The sequence below is a fragment of the Phalacrocorax aristotelis genome, chromosome 3 (genome assembly GCF_949628215.1).
Source record: "Phalacrocorax aristotelis chromosome 3, bGulAri2.1, whole genome shotgun sequence".
In the NCBI taxonomy this organism is placed as follows: domain Eukaryota; kingdom Metazoa; phylum Chordata; class Aves; order Suliformes; family Phalacrocoracidae; genus Phalacrocorax; species Phalacrocorax aristotelis.
The window spans coordinates 90910845-90930317 of record NC_134278.1 but is presented as its reverse complement, the minus strand read 5'-3'; the positions used below and the strand labels follow the sequence as shown (position 1 = coordinate 90930317).

The 19473-nt window shown below is 44.6% G+C and overlaps 2 protein-coding genes across 2 annotated transcripts in view; both read left to right on the top strand.

Annotated features, from left to right (window-relative positions):
- LOC142055633 (myelin and lymphocyte protein-like) overlaps window positions 1–3137 on the top strand; it is a 30159-nt gene extending 27022 nt beyond the window's left edge. The window contains exon 4 of the mRNA XM_075089750.1: window positions 3023–3137. Coding sequence (XP_074945851.1) covers window positions 3023–3137 — 115 coding nt within the window. The remainder of the gene's footprint in view (window positions 1–3022) is intronic.
- Window positions 3138–3477: 340 nt separating this feature from the next.
- Window positions 3478–19473, top strand: part of LOC142055632 (myelin and lymphocyte protein-like) — a 36605-nt gene continuing 20609 nt past the window's right edge. The window contains exons 1-3 of the mRNA XM_075089749.1: window positions 3478–3564; window positions 6996–7163; window positions 7345–7510. Coding sequence (XP_074945850.1) covers window positions 3478–3564; window positions 6996–7163; window positions 7345–7510 — 421 coding nt within the window. The remainder of the gene's footprint in view (window positions 3565–6995; window positions 7164–7344; window positions 7511–19473) is intronic.

The window sequence follows — 19473 nt, the reverse complement described above, 5'->3', positions numbered from 1 at the left end:
ATTTTACGATCTAAAAGCCACTCAGTTCTCAAGGATTCAGTGTGTCAGGGAGAACGTAGGACAGTTGTAAGGCCCAGAGCTATTTAGACAAATCTAATGCTTCAAGTAACAATACTAGCTGTCTTTTTCAAAATCAGACCAAAACAATTTGACTTGCCTAGGACATTGACTTGTGTCCCTCCTTCCCCTCAGCAGAGGCATCAGAAGCTATCCTCTTTGTAATGCAAGTACTACAAACATTTTCTTCATGATCAGATGAGATGACAACTTCTAATGTTCCTTTTCATGTATTCGGCATCCGTGTTGTATTCTATTGCTCAGTACAGATAGAAACAATAGCCTTTAAGGAAAAAAAAATTAAAGCCTACAGTTGTGTATCCTTTTAGCATTATTTCTTATCACTGCTATAAAACCCCAGACATCATTATCTGCTAGCTCAGAGAATCTGTCGACAGAAATAGGTTTCTAATTTCAACAAATACATGGCTGACTAGAGCAAAGGAAAAAAGTAACCCCCAAATCCACTTGTTTTATTCCCCACTTCAGCTAGAACACATCACTGAGTGGCGCCGGGGCAACAACTGGATCCATACTCCAAGTGGCACGTTGCAGCTCTCTCCTCGATTGCATAAGTAGTAACAGAATGATGTTAGGAGGTCGCTCCGGCTTCGCATTCAGTTTATTAGATTAGAAAAATCTGTCAAGCTGCTTGCAAGAGGACTTAAAAATAAAAATGAAGCTTCATTAGTTTGAAAAGGTGAAATTTAACACAGATTCGGTAAGAATAAAGATGTGCTTATTAAAAGAGAATCAAGAATTCTCATTGACAAGGCCGTAAGGAGTTAACTTTCAACATGCCTAAACTACCCGTGCGCATCCACATAAGTGTGTAAAATGCAGAGAATTAAAAGCTGTCATCATTGGATGCAGCCGTGTCTGGTAGATGCCAACTATGGACAAACTGGGCACACAAAACTTAGAACTATTTGAGGTACAAAGGCTTCATGTTATCTTTGGACTGGGCAGGACAGGAGAAGGACTGCACTTATTCAGTACCTTCACGGTTTCCCTTCATTGATTATTAATGGCCAGAAGTTTCCCTATGCTCTGTTAAGCTGCTCTGCTGTCTGTCATGGAAGAATGAAATTAGTAATTTGCATCAGGATCTACCTCCCAGGTTAACGGAATTCCCAACGGTGTTTTTGAGGTGATGTCCCACTGTTGTACATTCCACCAGAAGGCCAGATAGGTGACAGTGCTGTCAGTCTAGCATATGCAGAGTAATAATGTTTGCCACTTTACAGTAGCAGATTTTTGTAAGTTCCCTGCACCTCTGAACTGATGCAGAAAGGAAGACGGTATATGCGCGCTAGCCTGCATGTAAAGGCAGCGGTATTCCAAAAAGCCACATGAGGCGTTAAGCAGTGCTGCTATTCATTTGCAATTCTGAAGCGAGGACAGTCACAGCAGATCATGTTTCTGCCCCACCCTATAAACTGCACAACACACAACTCCTCTGCACAGAGAGGTGGTTTCCATGCACTCCGCTGGCTGAGTAATTTTATTGGACTCCAGTAGCATCCAAATGAGAGGAGACCTTCACATTACCTCAGACAGAGGAACTGAAGTCACTGAAAAATAAATACAAGCAATAAATACAACCACAAAGTGATTACCTTTTCACTGCTCTTTTACTTGGTCATTATTCCAAACATTGATCTCTATTCCAAACTTCCTATGCGTATTCAACATAAAGCTACGACCTTTCAGGCTCAGAAAAGGTTTCGTTTCTCAATAAAGAGGCACCTATGATGAACTACAGCCATATGTGTACTATGCCAAAATGTTAAATGTCAGAAGTTAATTACACCACAGATATATACTGCAAGAGAAACTGTAAACCCAGAAGGTATTGCCTATCAACCTTGCTAAAAAAATCATCTGAGACTTTGTATGGAGTACTTGATTACTGTACTTGTAACAAGTAAGCGTAATACCTTACAAAAAGAATTACACAAAAGAACAAGACAGATCTATGTACATATACTACATCAAGTGTCCTAAACAACTCCACAGCTCAAGAGAAAAAAACAAACACAGAGCGCTAAAATATTAATAATTTTTAGATTTCAAAACAAATCCAAAATGCAAATCACGAGTGGGCTTTTCAAAGGTTTACAATCTTAGCCCCTTCAGTATGAAATTCTCCTTAAAAATTAACACAGCACTATTACTCTTCAGCAAGGAAAACCCCAACAATTCTCTCCTCCTTTTTTAACCGTAACATTCAATTTTGAGGTTTCAGACAATTTTACATGTCAACAACATTTAAGTCAGAACATTTCCAAGCACTTCACCTGCATTATGCAATGTTTGTTCTTCCTAAAGATTTACAAATCTAAGAGACATTTTACTGAAGCTGATTTAAAATGCACGCTTCCAGGGTTGCGCAGTGATGAACTGCCAACAGGTTTCAGTCCCGGTCATTTATTTGTTGGAGCCCTAGCAGGTGAGTGTCCACTTTGTTGCTGGGCTCTGGCAAGGTTGCCACTTACATGGCAAAGCAAGCACAGAGGCCCAGCGTTGGTGTGGTTGTGAAAGGGCTGCCAAGGGAAGGTGAGGACCAGCGGTAGTTGGTATTCAGGGCACCTTTTGTGTGGGAGGAATCGCTGGAAGATTTTAATTGCAAAGCTGGGTTGTAGTGAGAGTGAGAGAGAGCGTTGGGTCCACTGGGAGGCTAGGCTAGTACAGAGCTCCAGTGTTGGTGTGGCTGTGAAAGGGCTGCCAAGGGATTGATGTCATGGAAAAAGCCAAATGGCTTGGGAAATCTCATTATTTTATGTCATTTTTCTTACCTTGGCATATCCAATCTCCCTCTGAGATGATAGAAGTGGTTCATCCTGCAATTCAGCTGCCCTTCACTTGGGACGCATGTCCATCTGTGAGAGGTTTCTCAGCCCTGCTCTTTGCCAGTAGCTGTCATGTCCTGTCTTGCCCTGTCCACCAGCTGCCCTTGTGGCAGCTGCTGTGGACAGCTCATGTGGGTGGCGGACAAGCTGATTTACTGTGCAAATAAAGGGGATGAGAGGTTGCCTGTCTGGATGTGTACAGGTCTTCCCTACTGCCCTCAGGTATAAGGCAGTGCCACCCACCACCACCCAGGGACTTGCCCTACACGCTCAGCTTGTGTACAGACAGCTGTGCTCAAAATGCCTCAGGGCTCCTCACATCTCCTGAAAACCTCCCATGTGGCTCCCATCAGCCACCAAGTAGCCCCTGGTCACAGGGTTTGGCCACACCCGTGCCATTCACAGCTTTCTTCATCTGCCAACAGGAAGGAGTGAGGGCAGGAGGAAGAGCAGGAAGAAGGGGAGGGACAGAAGGAAGGAAAAGAGGGAGGGAAGAAGGTTGCATTTGGCAGCTACCTCCAGCAGCTAGAGCCAGAGCAGCTGACAGTCACCGTGGGAGAGGCTCACAATGTCCTCAGCAACTTCCACCACTTCTTTGCCCAGCGGCCTGGCTGTTCTGACAACTTTTCCAGATGTGCTCTTCATTCCTGAAATCGTGAGTTCTGGCTTCTTCCTGGGGAGGGCAGATCCTGTTTGCAGGGCATCCAGCACGCTTCATGCTGCAGGTGCCTGAGGGATGAGACCTCATACAAAGCATGTGGTTCAGGACCCGTGCCAGGTCTCTGAGACGTACGGGTCTGAGGGCAGCCCCTGATGCCTAGCTCACTCTCAGAGAAAAGCACAAGCCCTGAGCTGGGAGCTCTGAAGCTCTCCTTTAGTCTGCAAGGGATTTTTGTGGTGTATCTGTAAACATTTTGTAATCTCCTGCCTAACAAAATGGAAGGGGTTGCTGGTAGGTTTAAAGTAGGTTGCCAATTTGAGCCGATTAATTAATTGGAAGATGATTTTAGCAGCTGAAACAGGCAGAAGATAAACGGTTTGCTTAAAGCAGGGGCTAAAGGCAAGCTGAAGTAATTGTTCACAGCAGCAAAGACTCAAGGCTGCTGAAGCCGTTCTGCTCAGCTGCAGTGTTCCCGAGCTGAAGACACAGAGCGCTGGACCTGGGTGTGTGGGCAACAGTGGGTGAGCAAAGAGTGAACAAACACCTTATAACTTCTTCCCATATTGTAGTTTCCTTAAGCAGGAGAAGATCATAACCTTAATAGGTTTGGCACAGGTGATTAAAAGCAGTTGCTGCGAGCACTGACTAGAAGATGGAAAGTTTCAACTAAAGTCTTTTTCCTGTGTCTTCTGCCCATGAAGCCTGCTCTTCTCACAACAGTTTGAGAGGCTTGTTCCAAAGCCTGAGTACTTTCATCCAGCACTGAGGGGCTTGGCTGAGGGTTGTAGAATGGCACTCAGATCACTTAATGCTAAAACTTCAACTTTGCCCTTTGTGACCAAATCCTTCCTTGCCACCCAAGTCAGTCCACACTCCTGGGATTTACAGCACTTACTTCATTCTCCTAGCTGTCGAGCAAAGAAGAATTGGAGTAAAGCAGGCGTTACTGATGTATAAGGAGAAGTTTGCCTCAGCTCCTCCAAATACGCTCTGGGGACTTGGTCTCTGCCCAGGGCCTGAGAGCATGGTCTAGGTTTCCTGCAGCTGCATGAAGGTGGGTACAAAGTCCCTGTGGAGGTTCTGGTGGGGCAGACACTTGCCAGCCACCTCTACCACTGGGTTACGGTGGTCCTGGTGCTGAACATGCTGTTGGCATCAGCATATTACAGTAGTGGCTGTGCCTTGCACTGTTTGTAATCCCTTTCTCCAGGGGATTTGGCAAGGCAGCTTGCTTAATGAGACGAAAATAAGCACCCTATCCTTTGGTTTGGGTAAGATCTGGAAATGTGCATCCTAAAGGCTAAGGAACCACCTGGGAAAGAAGAATGTTGCATAACTGGATTTCTCCATCTCTGGAGGCGTTATGACTCTAGGTCGTCCAGCTGTATTATCTCTGTGTACAAAAGGGGCAGCTGCCTCATATCACAGCATTCAGAAGGACAAAGAGTTTCTCAGTCCGTAGCGGAATCCAAGGTTGCCTTCAGTGGACTAATACGGTAACCACAAAAATATTTGTCATTTCAATTGCTAAGACAGATGCGAAAAAGCCAGAAGGTCCTGCCCGCAGCTCATACGATTGCCACATCGGGGTGCGCTGATTAAGAGCTACCATTTTTATTCTGTGAGGCTGGGTTTCATTCTTGTAATCTATTTCATTTGAAGAGTCTTCTGCCTATCTGGATAGCCAGGCCTACGTGGAAAAGCTGAAACGAGCTGAAAGCAGATATGTTTGCTTTGTAAAGGCTATTTAAAAGACTTTTTTTTCCTTAGACTGTTGTCCCCAACCTGCTGTGTGTTTATTGGAAGCCTCTTGACCCTTTCCTCAGTTTTATGACTCTTCTGAACCAAAGCCAGTAATCAAACCACGCAAACATACTTGTCTGAGTGAGAAATCGCATCCTGCAGAAAGGAGAGTTGGGGAGTGGTAAGAAATGAGAAGTGATACTTCTTCCCCCAACCTCTTATCTCACCCCACTTGTGCTGGATTTGAATGGAGCAGCGGTGAGGTTTTCTCCAGGATCTTTAGCTGCAACGCACTCATGGTGTCATTGCACGATTTATTACAGGGACTGGATTAGTTTTCAAGTGTCAGTCTTTGGTTGTTATTAGAGGCAGCAAAACAGCAGCACTTTGGCCAACCTATTTGCACTCAGATATTTGCAAGGTCTCAACCGCATCCTTGATTTAATGTATCAATTTGTGTAATGTAACCAATGAACTTTCCTACAAATGTGGGTGACACAAATGATGTAACATTTTCTGAGTATTGTAAATCAGAAACGTTTTTCTCCACTTGCAAAAAGCCTCCAAGGAAATGGAAATGCCGTGATCTCTATGAGTTGGCACTTGGATGGTGGCAAAGGCTGGCCTGGGATACACTGGCGATCAGAATGCTCTTAGAGTCAGTGAGGCTGTCTTACCTCTGGAGATTTGCCTGCGAGCCCAAGACCAGCCAGTGATGAGGGATAGGTCCCCACAGCAGCACCAGTCTCCACGCAGTGTGCGTTCAGCCGAGAAACTCCTCATCACAGGATGCTGCATAGACTAAACTTTGCACAGGTTCAAGAAACAACTGGGCTGATTTGAGGCAGAGAAAAGCTGCTGAGTGTGTTGTAGTGCAAAGACACCGTTTGCAGCTCAACACTCTGCAGCATTGGACATTGTGCTCTCATCCTCTGGTGTAGGAATCTGCTGGTGGAGAAAAGGTAGAGCCTAGATGTAGCTGTCCTTGCGTTCCCCATCCCACCAAAAAACCCAAGGCAAACTCCCAAGCCTGGGTGAGAAGAATGGGGTCCCACCTGCGACTGGAGCAGCAGCTGGTGCATTGTGCAGCTCTGGTGTAGCCAGCGAAGGAAGACCCAAATAGCTGGAGCAGCAATACAAGTCCTCCTTCCCAGGAGAAGCTGGGAGCCCCAACCTTATTTCCCCTACCAGAGAGTAAAACTGGCGGTATTACCTCTCTTCAGCTTGTTCTCTCTCCTTTCAGGGTAACATTTTCACGTGGCCTTCATTAAGGCCATGTCTGTGCTGTTTGTGCAGCTGAGCTGCCTTTGACAGCACTCCTTTCAGGTATCTGCCACACTGGGTGTGAAGCAAACATGCCCTACTGGGATAAGCTTCCCTGTTCATCGACACCAGCCTTCAGAAATGTCTGAACCAGCCTCCTGAGCACACTGATGTGGGGAGGGCATGAATGGCAGTGACACCAGGAGGCAGGGCCACAGGCAGGCTTTTTTTGGTCAAGATCAGAGGCAGGTGCTCCCAGCTAAATACCCAGTTTCAAGTGGAGGCTGGGAAGAACTCAGAGGTATCCCTGGGCTATTGCCATGTGCAGTGCTAGCGCCAGAGGTGTGCGTGGCCTTTGGCTCTGCCCTGGATAAGCCGATTTACCCCATGCTTGCTTTCTCTCCCACTTTCACTTGCAGATCTTTGGGGGCCTTGTCTGGATCCTGGTGGCATCCTCGAAGGTCCAGTTACCCATGCTGCAAGGCTGGGTGATGTTTGTCTCTGTGTTCTGCTTTGTCATGTCCATCACCCTCCTGTGCCTCTACATCTGCGGTGCACATGGGGGCAGTAGCTCCTGGGTCACCTTGGTAAGTGGATGGGACAAACCTCAGGGCCTCTCCCCTCCCTGGTACCACTGGTATACAATGGTCTCCTTTGCTGCTACTGCACACCAAATTGCAGGCTGGGGCTTGCTTGTGTGGGTTCCTTTTTTCCCCCCTTTGCAGTGTGCTCCCTCCTGGGAATGACTGTGTCATCCTTGGTTCTTAGGCTGTCATCTGCCAGGAGACAGCATCTCTGTTCTACCTCAGTATGGCCGTGTTGGAAGCCTACTCCACCTATATCAGCTTTGGTCCTGCCAACGCCGTGATGATGACCGTCTACCAGGAGAACGTTGCTGCTGTGGTGAGTGCCTGGCAAGCAGGGGAAGGAGAGGGCAAAGCAACACAGCAGGAGAGGGCAAAGCAATGCAGGAGGGCTGATGTGCAGGAGGTGGCAGCACCTAATGGTTTTTAAAACGGCTGAAGGCTCAAAAAAGCATGTATTTTTGTTCTTAAAAACTAGGATCACAGAAACATCTCCTGTGTCTAGTTTAAACGAGTTGAAGATGTTGTTGTGTCAGCTTGAGGGTTTCTAATGTTATTTTTAACTCTTTCAGAGGGAAATGAGCACGCACATGTCGCCCTCCGTGAGCGAGGATGCCGTGCCCAGGCTGAAGCCCGCGCTAACCTCGAAGCTTGCATCCCGGAGTTGAGCACAGAGAGGCGTCACCCTGTGAAGGCTTGGTGTGTTGTAGCAGCTGGTGCTGTGAGGTCTGGCGGCTGGCAGCAGGGGGGAAGCGGCTGCTGGGGGGTTCCCTCATTTGCATAGCCCAGCCCCCACCGCGTGCATCGGAACGCCTGGGTCCCCCCTGTGGCAGTTTTTGACCGGTCCCTGCCAGTTGGGTCAACGGACCCAGCGCAGGCGGCGGATCCCGCTGGGGCTCCTCTGCCTGGGGTAAATCCCTCGGTATTTGTGATTCAGAAGAGGTGAAAACCGAATCTACGGGTCTCCTTAGACAACCTTCAGGAGCTGTGGGCTGCAGATGGGGGGGCACCCCCCTTGTCTGCTCCAGTGACTGGTCCCATTGCTGGTCAGAAGTGGAACAGCTTGAACAGGTGAATCTGCCATTTCTCTCCTGGCCGTTGTGGGAGCTGTTTCGGGGGTGAGGGAGTACCTTGAACTCACTGGTTATATTGACGAACTCTCGGTTGCCTAAATATGGGACTGAGGCTGGCTCAGACATGGGTGTCTACATTAGAGACATCCATGCTTAGTCAGATGAATCCCACCCCAATCTCATATGTTCCTCATCAGGTCTATGACAGCTCTGCTGTTAGCCTTTACTGAAGCCAAGTACGGTTTCTGTCTCTTTTTCTTTTTTTTTTTTTGTTTTGTTTTGTTTTGTTTAACAGAAAGGAAACCCAGTCTTAGACATTCATTTGCGGAAGAAAGTTTGTGTTTGAAGATCACGCTTGGATCTTCAAGTAAGTCTAATTAGATGCCTCTTCCTCTCCTGTTCATCCCTCATAGGCTTGGGCACTGTCCGTTTGTCCTGTTTCTGAGGACCGCTGCCCAAGGCACCTAGCATTGCACATGGACAGCCTGTATCTCCCGTTGCACCGTGAATTTTGTTAGCAGGAGTGAAGAATTTTTAGGGTATAAGCTAACTGAATTGCACTGAAGTGAAAAAAGTGCTGTATAACTTCCAAGAGATAAGAACGGAATATAATTGGAAGAGAAATATTTTCAGCAAAAGATGCTGAAAAAGCATCTTTGAAAAATTATGAGCATAGCTCTATGTTTTTTTATTTAGGATTTTTATATGTTTTAGATTTAGAGTTTGAATTTCAACAAATTGAGTTGAATTGGTGTGGATAACACATTCAAAGGGCCACGTATTTCTTTCAAAGAAGAATAAACAAAGTAGCACCTACAAAGACTGTTTTGGCTTTCAAGTGTTTTGTATTTTTGAACCCAAATCTGCAAGTTCCTGTTAAATTAAAGTGTTCTAGAAAAATGTCACAGATTGTATGATCCACCCTTTCTAAAAAATTATTGTTGATGTTGCTTAGTAGGGACGTGGTTGGGCTGAGGCCCCTCAAGACATATATCTCCTTTTGTTCAGAAGACTCTTGGGCTGCAGCAGGCACCCAGACATCACAGAGATAATAGAGGATCCCGAAAAGAAGTCAGCAAGTTACAAAGGAGGAATGGGCAAGTAAAAGGCGAAAGCCTGAATCCCATCTGTCCTAAGCAATGATCTGCTCAGCTCTGGGCTGGTGGCACAGGCCACCTACAATTCAGGGTCTCGGGCACAAATCTTGCGCACTTAGGTGCTTATGTCCTTCCTCACAAAGGAAAAGAACATTAAAAGGAGGTGCCTGTTACTTAGTTCAGTAAAGGGAAAAGAAACTTCTACTTAGATCTGTTTGCCTCTTTTGGAGGCTGGACTTGAGCACAAAGGAGACGAGTGCCCTAGTAGCAGGCCGCTGAGCAGGCTGAGGGGATGCAGGGAGTCTGCTCCCAGGGAAGCTCTTCCACTTTGTATAATCTAGTTACTCTTGTACTGGGGGTTTGAAGCCAAGTACCTAGCAGGCACACCATAACTCTCCTCTCTCTCTCTCTCTCTCTCTCTGGCCCATTAATTGTCCTGATACCACTCCAGATCTCCTGAAAGTGGGACGCCAACTGTTAAAGGGAGATTCTCGCCTCAGGACGCCTGCAACCTCAAGCTCAGCCTCGCGCGTGGTCCGTGAGAAAGCCACGGCTCCAACTGCAAATCTGAGTAAGTAGAGGATGCAGATATGGGACTATTGCAGGGAGCACCTCAGCCGCTGGGCTGTTGGACAAGGTGAGACCTGTGCCAGCCAATTCACCTTTTAGTGCCAAATGCCTTTTGATAGAGATGCAGGTCTCCTGGGGACTGTGGGGACATGCTCCTCCTCCATCTGGAAAAGATGGCTGAGCTCCTGGCGTAAGAAGGGCACTGAGGTTTAGAGGTCAGAGTTGAGGCAGGTATGGAAGATGGCAAGAGCTGTGATCTTTAGTAAAAAAAAAAAAAGTCTTTTTTATATTTAAGAAGCTTTTTTTCTCTCTTCTGCTCATTCGTTATGGAATATGAGTCAAATAAGAGAAACCGATGCTACACACACTGCACGCTCTTAAGTATTTGTTTTAAAATATGTGTGAGGTCAAGCTGGAGCAGGCTTTGCAATTTGTGTATCTACTGCAGCAAGTGTTCTGCTCTTTCTGGCTGTTTTCCATGGTTTTCAGCCCGCTTCACCTGTACGGAAGGAAATACTGTGCCTATGGAAAGGCCATTATAAATCTTCTCTTAGGAGATTTTTTTTTTTTTCTTGGTGCTCTGCTTGTAATTTACAATCTGTATTATTTATGCCAATGTTGAAAATAGTTTTCTGATGCCCTGGTTAAAATATTCTGAACATCCTCCAGCTACATTCTACTATGAGCACTTCCACCAAACATCCGTTTTTATTTAAAGTAATTTTTCATGACATAACATGCATCATAGCCAGAATCCTGTGTTGCTGTTAAATGGTTTTCTTTACAGTTTTCCAGCTGTATTCCTCCTCCCCATGATAGAGTGTTGCCAGACTGATTAGAATACACAAATTGTATTCCCTTAATCTTCCTTCATAAACAGTGCCCTGTAATCCTGTCATCATTGTTGTTGACCAAATCAAAACATTAAAGAAAGCCTTTCTCTCAGACTGAACAAAGACAATCTTCAATCTAAAATATTTAGAATGCTTAGAGATATTTTAAGGCTTTAATTAATGTACTTAATTTAATACATTTTAAATTTATTTTTAAATTTTAAAATTTATATTTTAAATTTATTTAATTAAATCAATTTATTTAATTTTAATTTTTAAATGTAAAATTTTAAAAATTAAAAAACGGAAAGGATTTAGTTTTAATTAGGAATTAGTTAAATTAAAGCAATAAAAATATCAAAATATTTGTACCCCTTTTTTAAAAGAAGAAAGGAATTTGACAGTTATCAAAATTTAAGCATCATTTCAGACAGAAAGTAGAAAATTCTGTTTTTCCACTATCTGGCCATGTTTGAATTAAAATCAGAAATAGTTTCAGTGCTCTCTGAACTTTGTTTTTTGGTGACCAAATCACTCAGAATTTTTCTTTTTTGTGCTTTAGAGTGACATCTTTTAATCCTTTTTGAGCAGTGTTGAGTGGATATGTCTCTGTATTCCTTCTGTTTATATATCTGTATTTGTATGCGGGCATAGAAAGCTAAGGGAACGTCTTTATCTTAGTCATGCAAATCTGACTGATTTGGTTTCACTGTGGTATATGGACATTGGGGAAGTTGGTGGTTAATGGGCTCAACAGTGGAAACTCAGCCATAAACAACTAAGCAGGACTTTGCAGATAGCGGTGGCATTTTGAACATTTGCTTGCTTTTACATACCTAGCTATATAAATCCTGGGGAAGCTGTGTTTTAGATGCCTTCAATCTCTTTTGGTCCTCACCTGTCGTTATGATTCCGAGATTAGGAAGAGCCTGGAAGAAGGGGGAAATGCATGCCCAGTCCCTGTTCCAATAAATAAACCACAATTATGAAAAGAAAATAAAACCCAGCATCTGATAGAGCAACTAGACAGAGGTTGCCCAACTTTGCCCAAAACTCTAGATTGTAGAACTTACTTTTCTCAGGTGTGTTGGGTGCAGGGGTTAGGCAGGGTCTCCTGATGGAGGCAGGGGAGCTGTGGGAAATTCAGGCCTGTTTGGATTCCACTATGTATGTAGCAACGGGTGACAAAGACGTGCAGGCACCCTAAACTGGGTGAATCTGTGGAGGAGCTGGAGAAGGCCCTGATAAGCTGAGAGGACAGGAACCCCATCTCCTCCCCTGGTTCTTACAGCTGGACGCAGTGCATGTCCCAGGTGGTGTGATGGGGAGATGATGTGCAGCCTCCTCCCAGTTCAAAGCTAAATCTGGCCCTGCAAATCCCAGGTGGATCCTTTCTCCAGTAAAGCAGAGAGCAGAAGAGAGCTTTCCTTGGGCTGCTTTTGTGTGGACCCTGATGTCTTTTGTGTAGTGTGAAACACCCAGCCTGGTCTTTGGAGAGGAGCCAGGCACCGAGCTCTTTTAAAGCTGACCTGCTTCTAGGCATGCCCAGAAACAAGAGTTTCACATAGCTGAGACACTCTGCTGATTGAGAGCGGGATTTCTCAAGTGAGGTGGCAGATAGGAAGAGCGCTACTTCCAAAATTCCCCCCGTGGAGCTGGGGCCCTGGCATCCTTTCATAAATCCTGCTCCAGCCGCTGCAAGGTGGACATCGCTTCCCCAAGGAGCTTGAAATGTATTACTTTTAATGTGTTGTAACAAAACAGTAGATGTACCTTATAATACCGTATCTTAGGTGTACTGTTATGTAAGTTGTGTTTAAAGGAAATGAAAATTCTGCAGAGTTTGTTTTGTATTTTATTTGGATTACAAGCCTTCTCTTGCTTCCATGTTGAGGCATTTCATTACAGGTCGTCTGTTCCTCCCTTCTGAAATTCTCTAAGTAATAGGAAGTTGTTGGCTTTCGAAGTCTGGGCACCTGGCAGGCTATGAGTCTTTGCTAAAGTTGGCAGAATACGGTGTGACCGCAAACCCTCAAGGATTAATAGGCTGAAAAAGCACAGGCTTCATGTCTGTCCTTAGTGTTCCTTAATGCTAAGAGTGCTACTGGGGGGAAAAACAAGCAAATGACAGCAGTCGTAACTTGACATTCATTGCTTTGAGACCCACCTTGTCTTTCTTTATAACTATAGAAATATAGTTTAGGCAACCAATCAATATACTGGGTAGGGTTTTACTGTTCGTTTCAGTAGATGGCACTTGATCTCTATTAGTTTTCTGTAATAATTTCAAGGTGTGCGTTACAGTAAATGTTTGACTAGCTTTATGACAAATTTTGCTTTTGATCCTGGGATTGCAGGGCTGCTTAGTTAGTTACCTCTCGGATATGTTTCTCATTCTGGTGGTTTTCTCTTCCCTGTTGAAAACATGTAAAACTGATTTAAAATGTTTTATGCACATTAGAATGAAAACCATGTGCCTTATATTAAGGGTGATTGTGCAAAAGCTTTCAGCTGAATCAGGTTTAGCATGTGAATTCATGCGTTCGCATATATGCTGTGGACACATACCTGCAGCATTTGCTGCTGTGAATGCATGCCTGCGGGGTTTGTTGCTGTGCACCAGCCAGCCTCTCTCCTCCTTGTGCATTGGAACCAGATTTAGGAGATGTGTTGAAGAGGCCTCTGAAAGCCCTTTGTTAAACTTCTGCCACCAACATAACGGGACGGCTGGGATGTTGACCTAGTCTATGACCGAGTTCACTCCCTTCCTGTGTCCTGTTAAGTCATCCCTGCCAAAGATGGTGTTTTCCAGCTTCTAAAAGTACTTCTGACCAGCCTATTCATTTCTATTCAAGCAGACCAGGTAGTACTGCCAGGCATATGAGAAAACTCCTGAGGTGACACCACATGCTTCCTTATTAAAGACTTGTCCGTAGGTGGATTTACACATCACGGAGGTTTTTCCAAAACTGTCATATACAAGTTGAGTATCATGTTATACATCTATTGGTATTTCTTGAACCTCCAGTCTCAATGTTTCTAATGAGGTTGGAGTAGCAAAGTAGCATCCTTCCATCTCTGATCGAAAGAGCCTTTTGGTTTGAACAGAAAGATAAGTTGTCCAGACTGTTCTCTTCTCCGTGAACATGTGTTCCCCCAACAAAGGTCATTTCAGGATGAGAAGGGAAAATTGCTGGCAGCTGTTCTAAAGTGGTGTTAGAAGAGCTCAAACTGCATATAGAATCACAAAAAATAATTAGGTCAGGCTAATTTCCGTACGAAGAATCTCTGTAAGGTATATAAAGCAGGAAAAAAAACCACTATGTAATGCTCTTTGTCTGTTTCAACATCTGCTCGTGGCTGCTCTGCAAATCCATTAATTAAAAACAATGAAGAAAAATGCTGGCTCAGGATACAGTGATATGCAGAGTCTACATGATGGCTCTCAGCCAATCTCAGTAATTAGTTTGTAGTGACTGTTTTTAGAGATGAGCTTGACTGACTGTGGTTTCACAGCATACACAAGCCACATTCCATATTTATTTTGAGATCTGCAGTGCTTATACTTTGCATGAATGCAGTTCAGATTACTACCAAAGCTATAGTATTTAGATGAGATTGGAAAACTGCTTAATGAGATAAATTTTGATTATTTGATAACAAACTTTCTTCCAAAGCAAGAAAAGTAGGTGAACTAGATGAGCAAAAATCAAGATACATAATTAGTTTAGATCACACAACCAGCAGTATGAATTGAGGGGATCAAGTAAAATCAAGTTTAGATCTAAATGCAGGGAAGCAGGATCTGCGTTGAAGTTCTTCCCCAAAGTCTTCTGCCTGGTATTGAGCTGGAAGTCCCCTCACCCAGCAGGTTTGAACAGTTGATGGTCACCCACACTGAAAGTTTTGCTCCACGTCTTCTCTGACTGCATGTTTGCCAGCTGCCAATTTATCAGCTGTTACTGCGCTGTGCAATCAGCTGCAACATGATTAACAGAGCTGTCTGATGAGAGAGCACAGGCAAGCAGTCAGGTAGATGTCCACCCAAGAGTGATAAGTGATAGCTTCTTTGGCCAGCGCAGTGGGATAGGGGAGGGGATGCTGATGCCAGGCATTGCTGTGCTCAGGTTCTCACTGTCATTCTGGGAGCACAACTTGCAAGTCTGAGCTTGATGACTAAACTGCATATAAAATAAGAGGGGGTGGTTAGGTACTACAATCCAAGATTCACAGCAGAGAGCATGCCAGGCAGGAACGCACCTCTCCCAGTCCACAGGAGAGGCCAGAGAGGCGTGCCCGTCTCCCAGATTTGGCCACCTACTTGTACCCTGCTTGCGCCCATGCACGTGCCTCACATTCACTCTGAACCTCTGTACCAGAGCCAGACCACCTCTGTGAGTGCCAGCAACCAGCACGTTTCATTGCTTTGAACTATGGCCAGCACTGGTGCTACCACCCACCCTGTTTTGTGTGGCAGCTGAGCAAGTAGAGCTCGGGGAAAAGATCTGAGTTCAGTGCCCTCCTTAGACCAAAGGAGTTCAAATCCACACCTCTCACAAGAGTTCTCAACCACTGCAACCTACAGAGCATCATCAGCTTCCTCCACTGGCTTTAGACCTCGTGGTAGTAGAGGGTATCTGTCGGACATGGGCAGCGGCAGAGCACATGGGAGCAGCTTCTCTGTCACACAAAGAATAGAGCAGTCTACGTGGAGGAGAGTCCTGATCCTTGCTCCCAGGATTATATCTGCATTTACGCAGTTACTGTTGGATGTGAAATTTATAGCAAAGTGCAAGGCGAGAGTCTCATGTATAGTAATAGTAAATCACATAGTAAGTCAAAGGCCAGGGACTGGAACAAAAACACGCTGTCAGCTGAGCTTGACACTGTGAATTGAGTACATTCCCTGCTGGCAGCCTTTGCCCTCAACATGGGTCATTTTTTAAAGGGTGTTATCTGAAGAAAAGCCGGAAATGCTGAAGCAAGACTTCATCACTTCTGTGCAGCTTCTTTTTCTTACATTTGCTCGTGCATGTGAGCAGTCTGGTTTTCTTTCCTAGATTGCTTGTGGTGTACAAAAACAATCTTGCAGGAACAACCCCGTATTAAATAGAAAAGAAGTAGCATTAATGTTTCCTGGAAATATTACTGCTTATGCTGTTAAAGATTGAAACTGGAGATGTAGCTGTGAGTTAAAAGTTTTAAGATAAATTAGTCTTTTAAAACTACAGATTCTTTCAATAAAGGGCATTACAACTGAATTATCTCTACTTTTCCAGCTGTTTCTAATGGCTTTGCTGGAAGTTCTTATGCAGTCAGGCCCCCTCTCTTCCCTTGGGGTCTCTAAATAAAGCTATCTACAGGGACAGCATGCTACTTATTCCTCTAGCAGCTGCACTGGAGTGGTGAACTTATATTATTTTGTGTTTTCGTCTCTTTGCTGTGTAACAGGATGCTTTTGAAGGCACGGAGGCTCAGCAAATTGAAGTGTTTTACATTCTGAGGACAAGCTGTCTCTGTCAGCGCTGTTTCATTTACAGCTCTGATTCACTGGGTGACTATATGCAAACCTAGCATCAAGAATGATTTTTATATCTATATATACACACACATAGATATATATTAAGAGGTCATGTTTATGGAGTCAGAAGATAGGTAGTTCTGTGGTTTCTATACTTTGGCAGCTATGAAAGAGTGGTGAAGTTGCAAATAAGAAAGACTTACACAAAAAGACTAAATTAGCTTAAAAGATTTACTAAACTCAGGTGCATCCTGAGTTTTAGGAATCCAGTTCTGCTCAGCTGTCAGTGTTCCTGTCACAGGTATTACTGACACTTCTTCCTTTTTTCTATGTTGTAACCTTACCATTTAGATAGCACATGGACAATCAAATGCACACAGGAAAGTTTGAGCTTTATTCTTATAGAAGGAAAAATATTACATGCTCAAGTGCAAGCAAAATTTGACTTTTGAGGCCAGAAGACCATGCCACAAGGTATCCAACCATCTGTAATGGCTATAAATAGCAGACTGGGATGCTATAATCCAGGCATGCATGTATGGTTATTGTGTGGATTTGTGTAAGAAATGTATATACTGGCTCCATATACATACGTACGTATGTGATGCGGTTGCATACTGTCCTGGCAGACCAAGTATACCTAAGCTGTTCTACCTTGCCCAGCCAATTGCAGTGCTGTGGCAGGACGGTGTTAGCTCCCTAAGCAGTGGTCCTCCAACCCATGGGGCAGATGTGCACACACGTCTGACCTACCGTCACTGCCTTTTCTGCCTCTGCCTGGGTTGTGCCAGCTGGCACTGCCTGCACTCCTCGTCATGGGCAGCACAGCATGCAGTCGTGGGGTTGCAGGCTCCCCTCTCCCCTCCATGTCAGCTAGAGCTAGGTGACTGTAGTGGTGCTGTCAGGGCAGCAAGGAGGCTAAAAGGCAGTGCAGAAAGCATGATGCTGTTTGCAGCACTCTCTTAGCTCAGTGCCGTTGCCCACTGAGCAATAAAGTGCAGGGACAGCACTTGGTACTGCACTATTTCACTCCACTGTCTTGCAGGCAAGAAGCAATCCTGGAAAACGTTGCAGTACTTTGCTGGCCATCACTGTGTTGTTCTTCCCATTGCACAGAGCGGTGCACAGCTCTGCTCCTAGGGAGTGGGTGTGCTGCTGCTTGTAGCCTGCTGCAAGGTGGGCTGGGGCCAGAGTGACGGGCCTCTCAGTGTTGGATGCCACTACGCGTGGCATTTTGAGAAATGGCAGCCTCTTTCATGGTTAATGCTGCTTAGGTGGGTTGTTCTGGGACTTAGATGTGTGAGCTTTCGCAATCACATTGTCACAGCGACAAAACTAGTCAACTAGGGTACAAGCCGTGCACATCACCATCAGTTCTGCAAAGGATTTAAGAAAGACTGTGCAGCTGAAGGTTTATCCACCCCAGTGGGGGATGATGGTATCTGCAGATGCATCATGGAAAATATAGCAAAAATGGGGTTCATGGTAAGTCTGCAGCTGCTGGCTGGGGGTGTCTGTGCGTGAGACGGCGCCCAGAAATTCTCAGGTGAGAGATGCTCCCCCCGACCAGCTGTTTAAAGGATGAGGGAAAGTTATTTCCATTCCCTCAGATTAAAGTCATCGTACAATATTGTGGCTTTGCAGTGTAAGGCCCAGATATGGCTTTGGACATCTGCCATTTGAGTGACAGACTGAAAAAAATCCTAACTTTAGGGTGGGTATTTTTCCAGGTGATAAGACTTTCTTAGTAGCTCTACCTACTACTGTTTGTAGCAAAATGAAAGCGGTTTTCCCTGTACATGCCAGGGCTTGGGAAATAAAAGCTGTGATCCATAGAAAGTCAGAAATCAGGTAGATGGCTTAACACCCCAGAAGCACTTGAGAGCCGCGCGTGATTATTGGATTGATTTAAGGCTATTAGAACTGCTTTACTGTCCTTCTGTGTGCCACGAGAACCTGCATATGTGTGTACATACGCAGACACATATACCCTATTAGCCTATACACATTTATATGTACATATGCATGTATGTGTACATCGTCTCAGAAACCAAAATGGAAGCGGCTTTTCCCCCAGCGCGTAGTCTTTTCATATGGTTTAAAGCAAGCGAAATCTACAGTTACAGTTGTGTGCTGCTGCAGGAGCCGTGTGAGCAGCCTGATTCTTGTATTGACGGCTGTAAGAAAGCAAACAGGTTGTCACAACAAATGTTCCTAGCCGTGTCCTAAAAGGGCTTCTTTAGTGTGAGGGGTTTGTGTCCAAATGGTTTTTCTCTGCTCTTGTTTAAGTGCCACTTCTGAAGAAATGTTGCAAATCCAGAACAAATCATGTGCTTGACATCAGGGATGTTGGAAAATTCATGCAACTGCTAAAATTCACACAGGATGGGCAAAGGGATGATGCCTGTTGTTCATTGTCATTTTTAAAACAGCCTTTGAGTTATGATTTCCACTGTGTTTTTACTCGTCCCTTTTCTTTTCCAGGGGTTAAAACCAATTTTAGCTCTTCAAGCAACACAGGCTGTACCTCAGTGCCTGAAGCCCGTGTGTCGGCTGCTGGAAGCAAAAGGTGTTTTTCTCACAAGTAAGCAAAGCAATTTTTCCTGAAGAGTGAGAGAGTTGCTAGTGCAGAGAGAGACTACTATGTAAGGCCTTGCAGCTAATACATAAAATACCACTAGTGTGAGTTTTGAAACAATTTGGCTAACACTATGCTCTTGGGCAGCACTTACACTGATGAGAACTGTAATATGAGAAAGGGGAAAAAAAAGCTATATTTTTTGAGACCAAAACATGTCAGTAGGCCAGATCAGCCGACAGGTATTTTTTTGTTGTTTGTTCATAACAAGAATGGGAGATACCCTCAGGTAAGACAGAAAAGACTTCAGCTGGAGTGGAGGAGGAGACAACTGGGTGTATGTTGCTTAACAGCAGTACCTCTAAGAAGTTAACCTTAACCTTTTGGTCTTATCACTGTTTTCTCTTTGTAATAAACTGTCAGCTTGGCATGTCCCTTTCCAGGTCATGATCTTATTTTTTTGTAGGAAGAAGTAGACAATATTGCCTTTGATGCTTTTGTATTCAACACCCTTGCCCAACCTTTCTGTAACTAAAACTATATGCAAATAAAAAAAAATATATAAATGAGTTATCTATCTAAACAAATCTTTCAAGAAAGATTTCTGTAAGATTTCTCCCTATCATTTGTGAAGTGCAAAT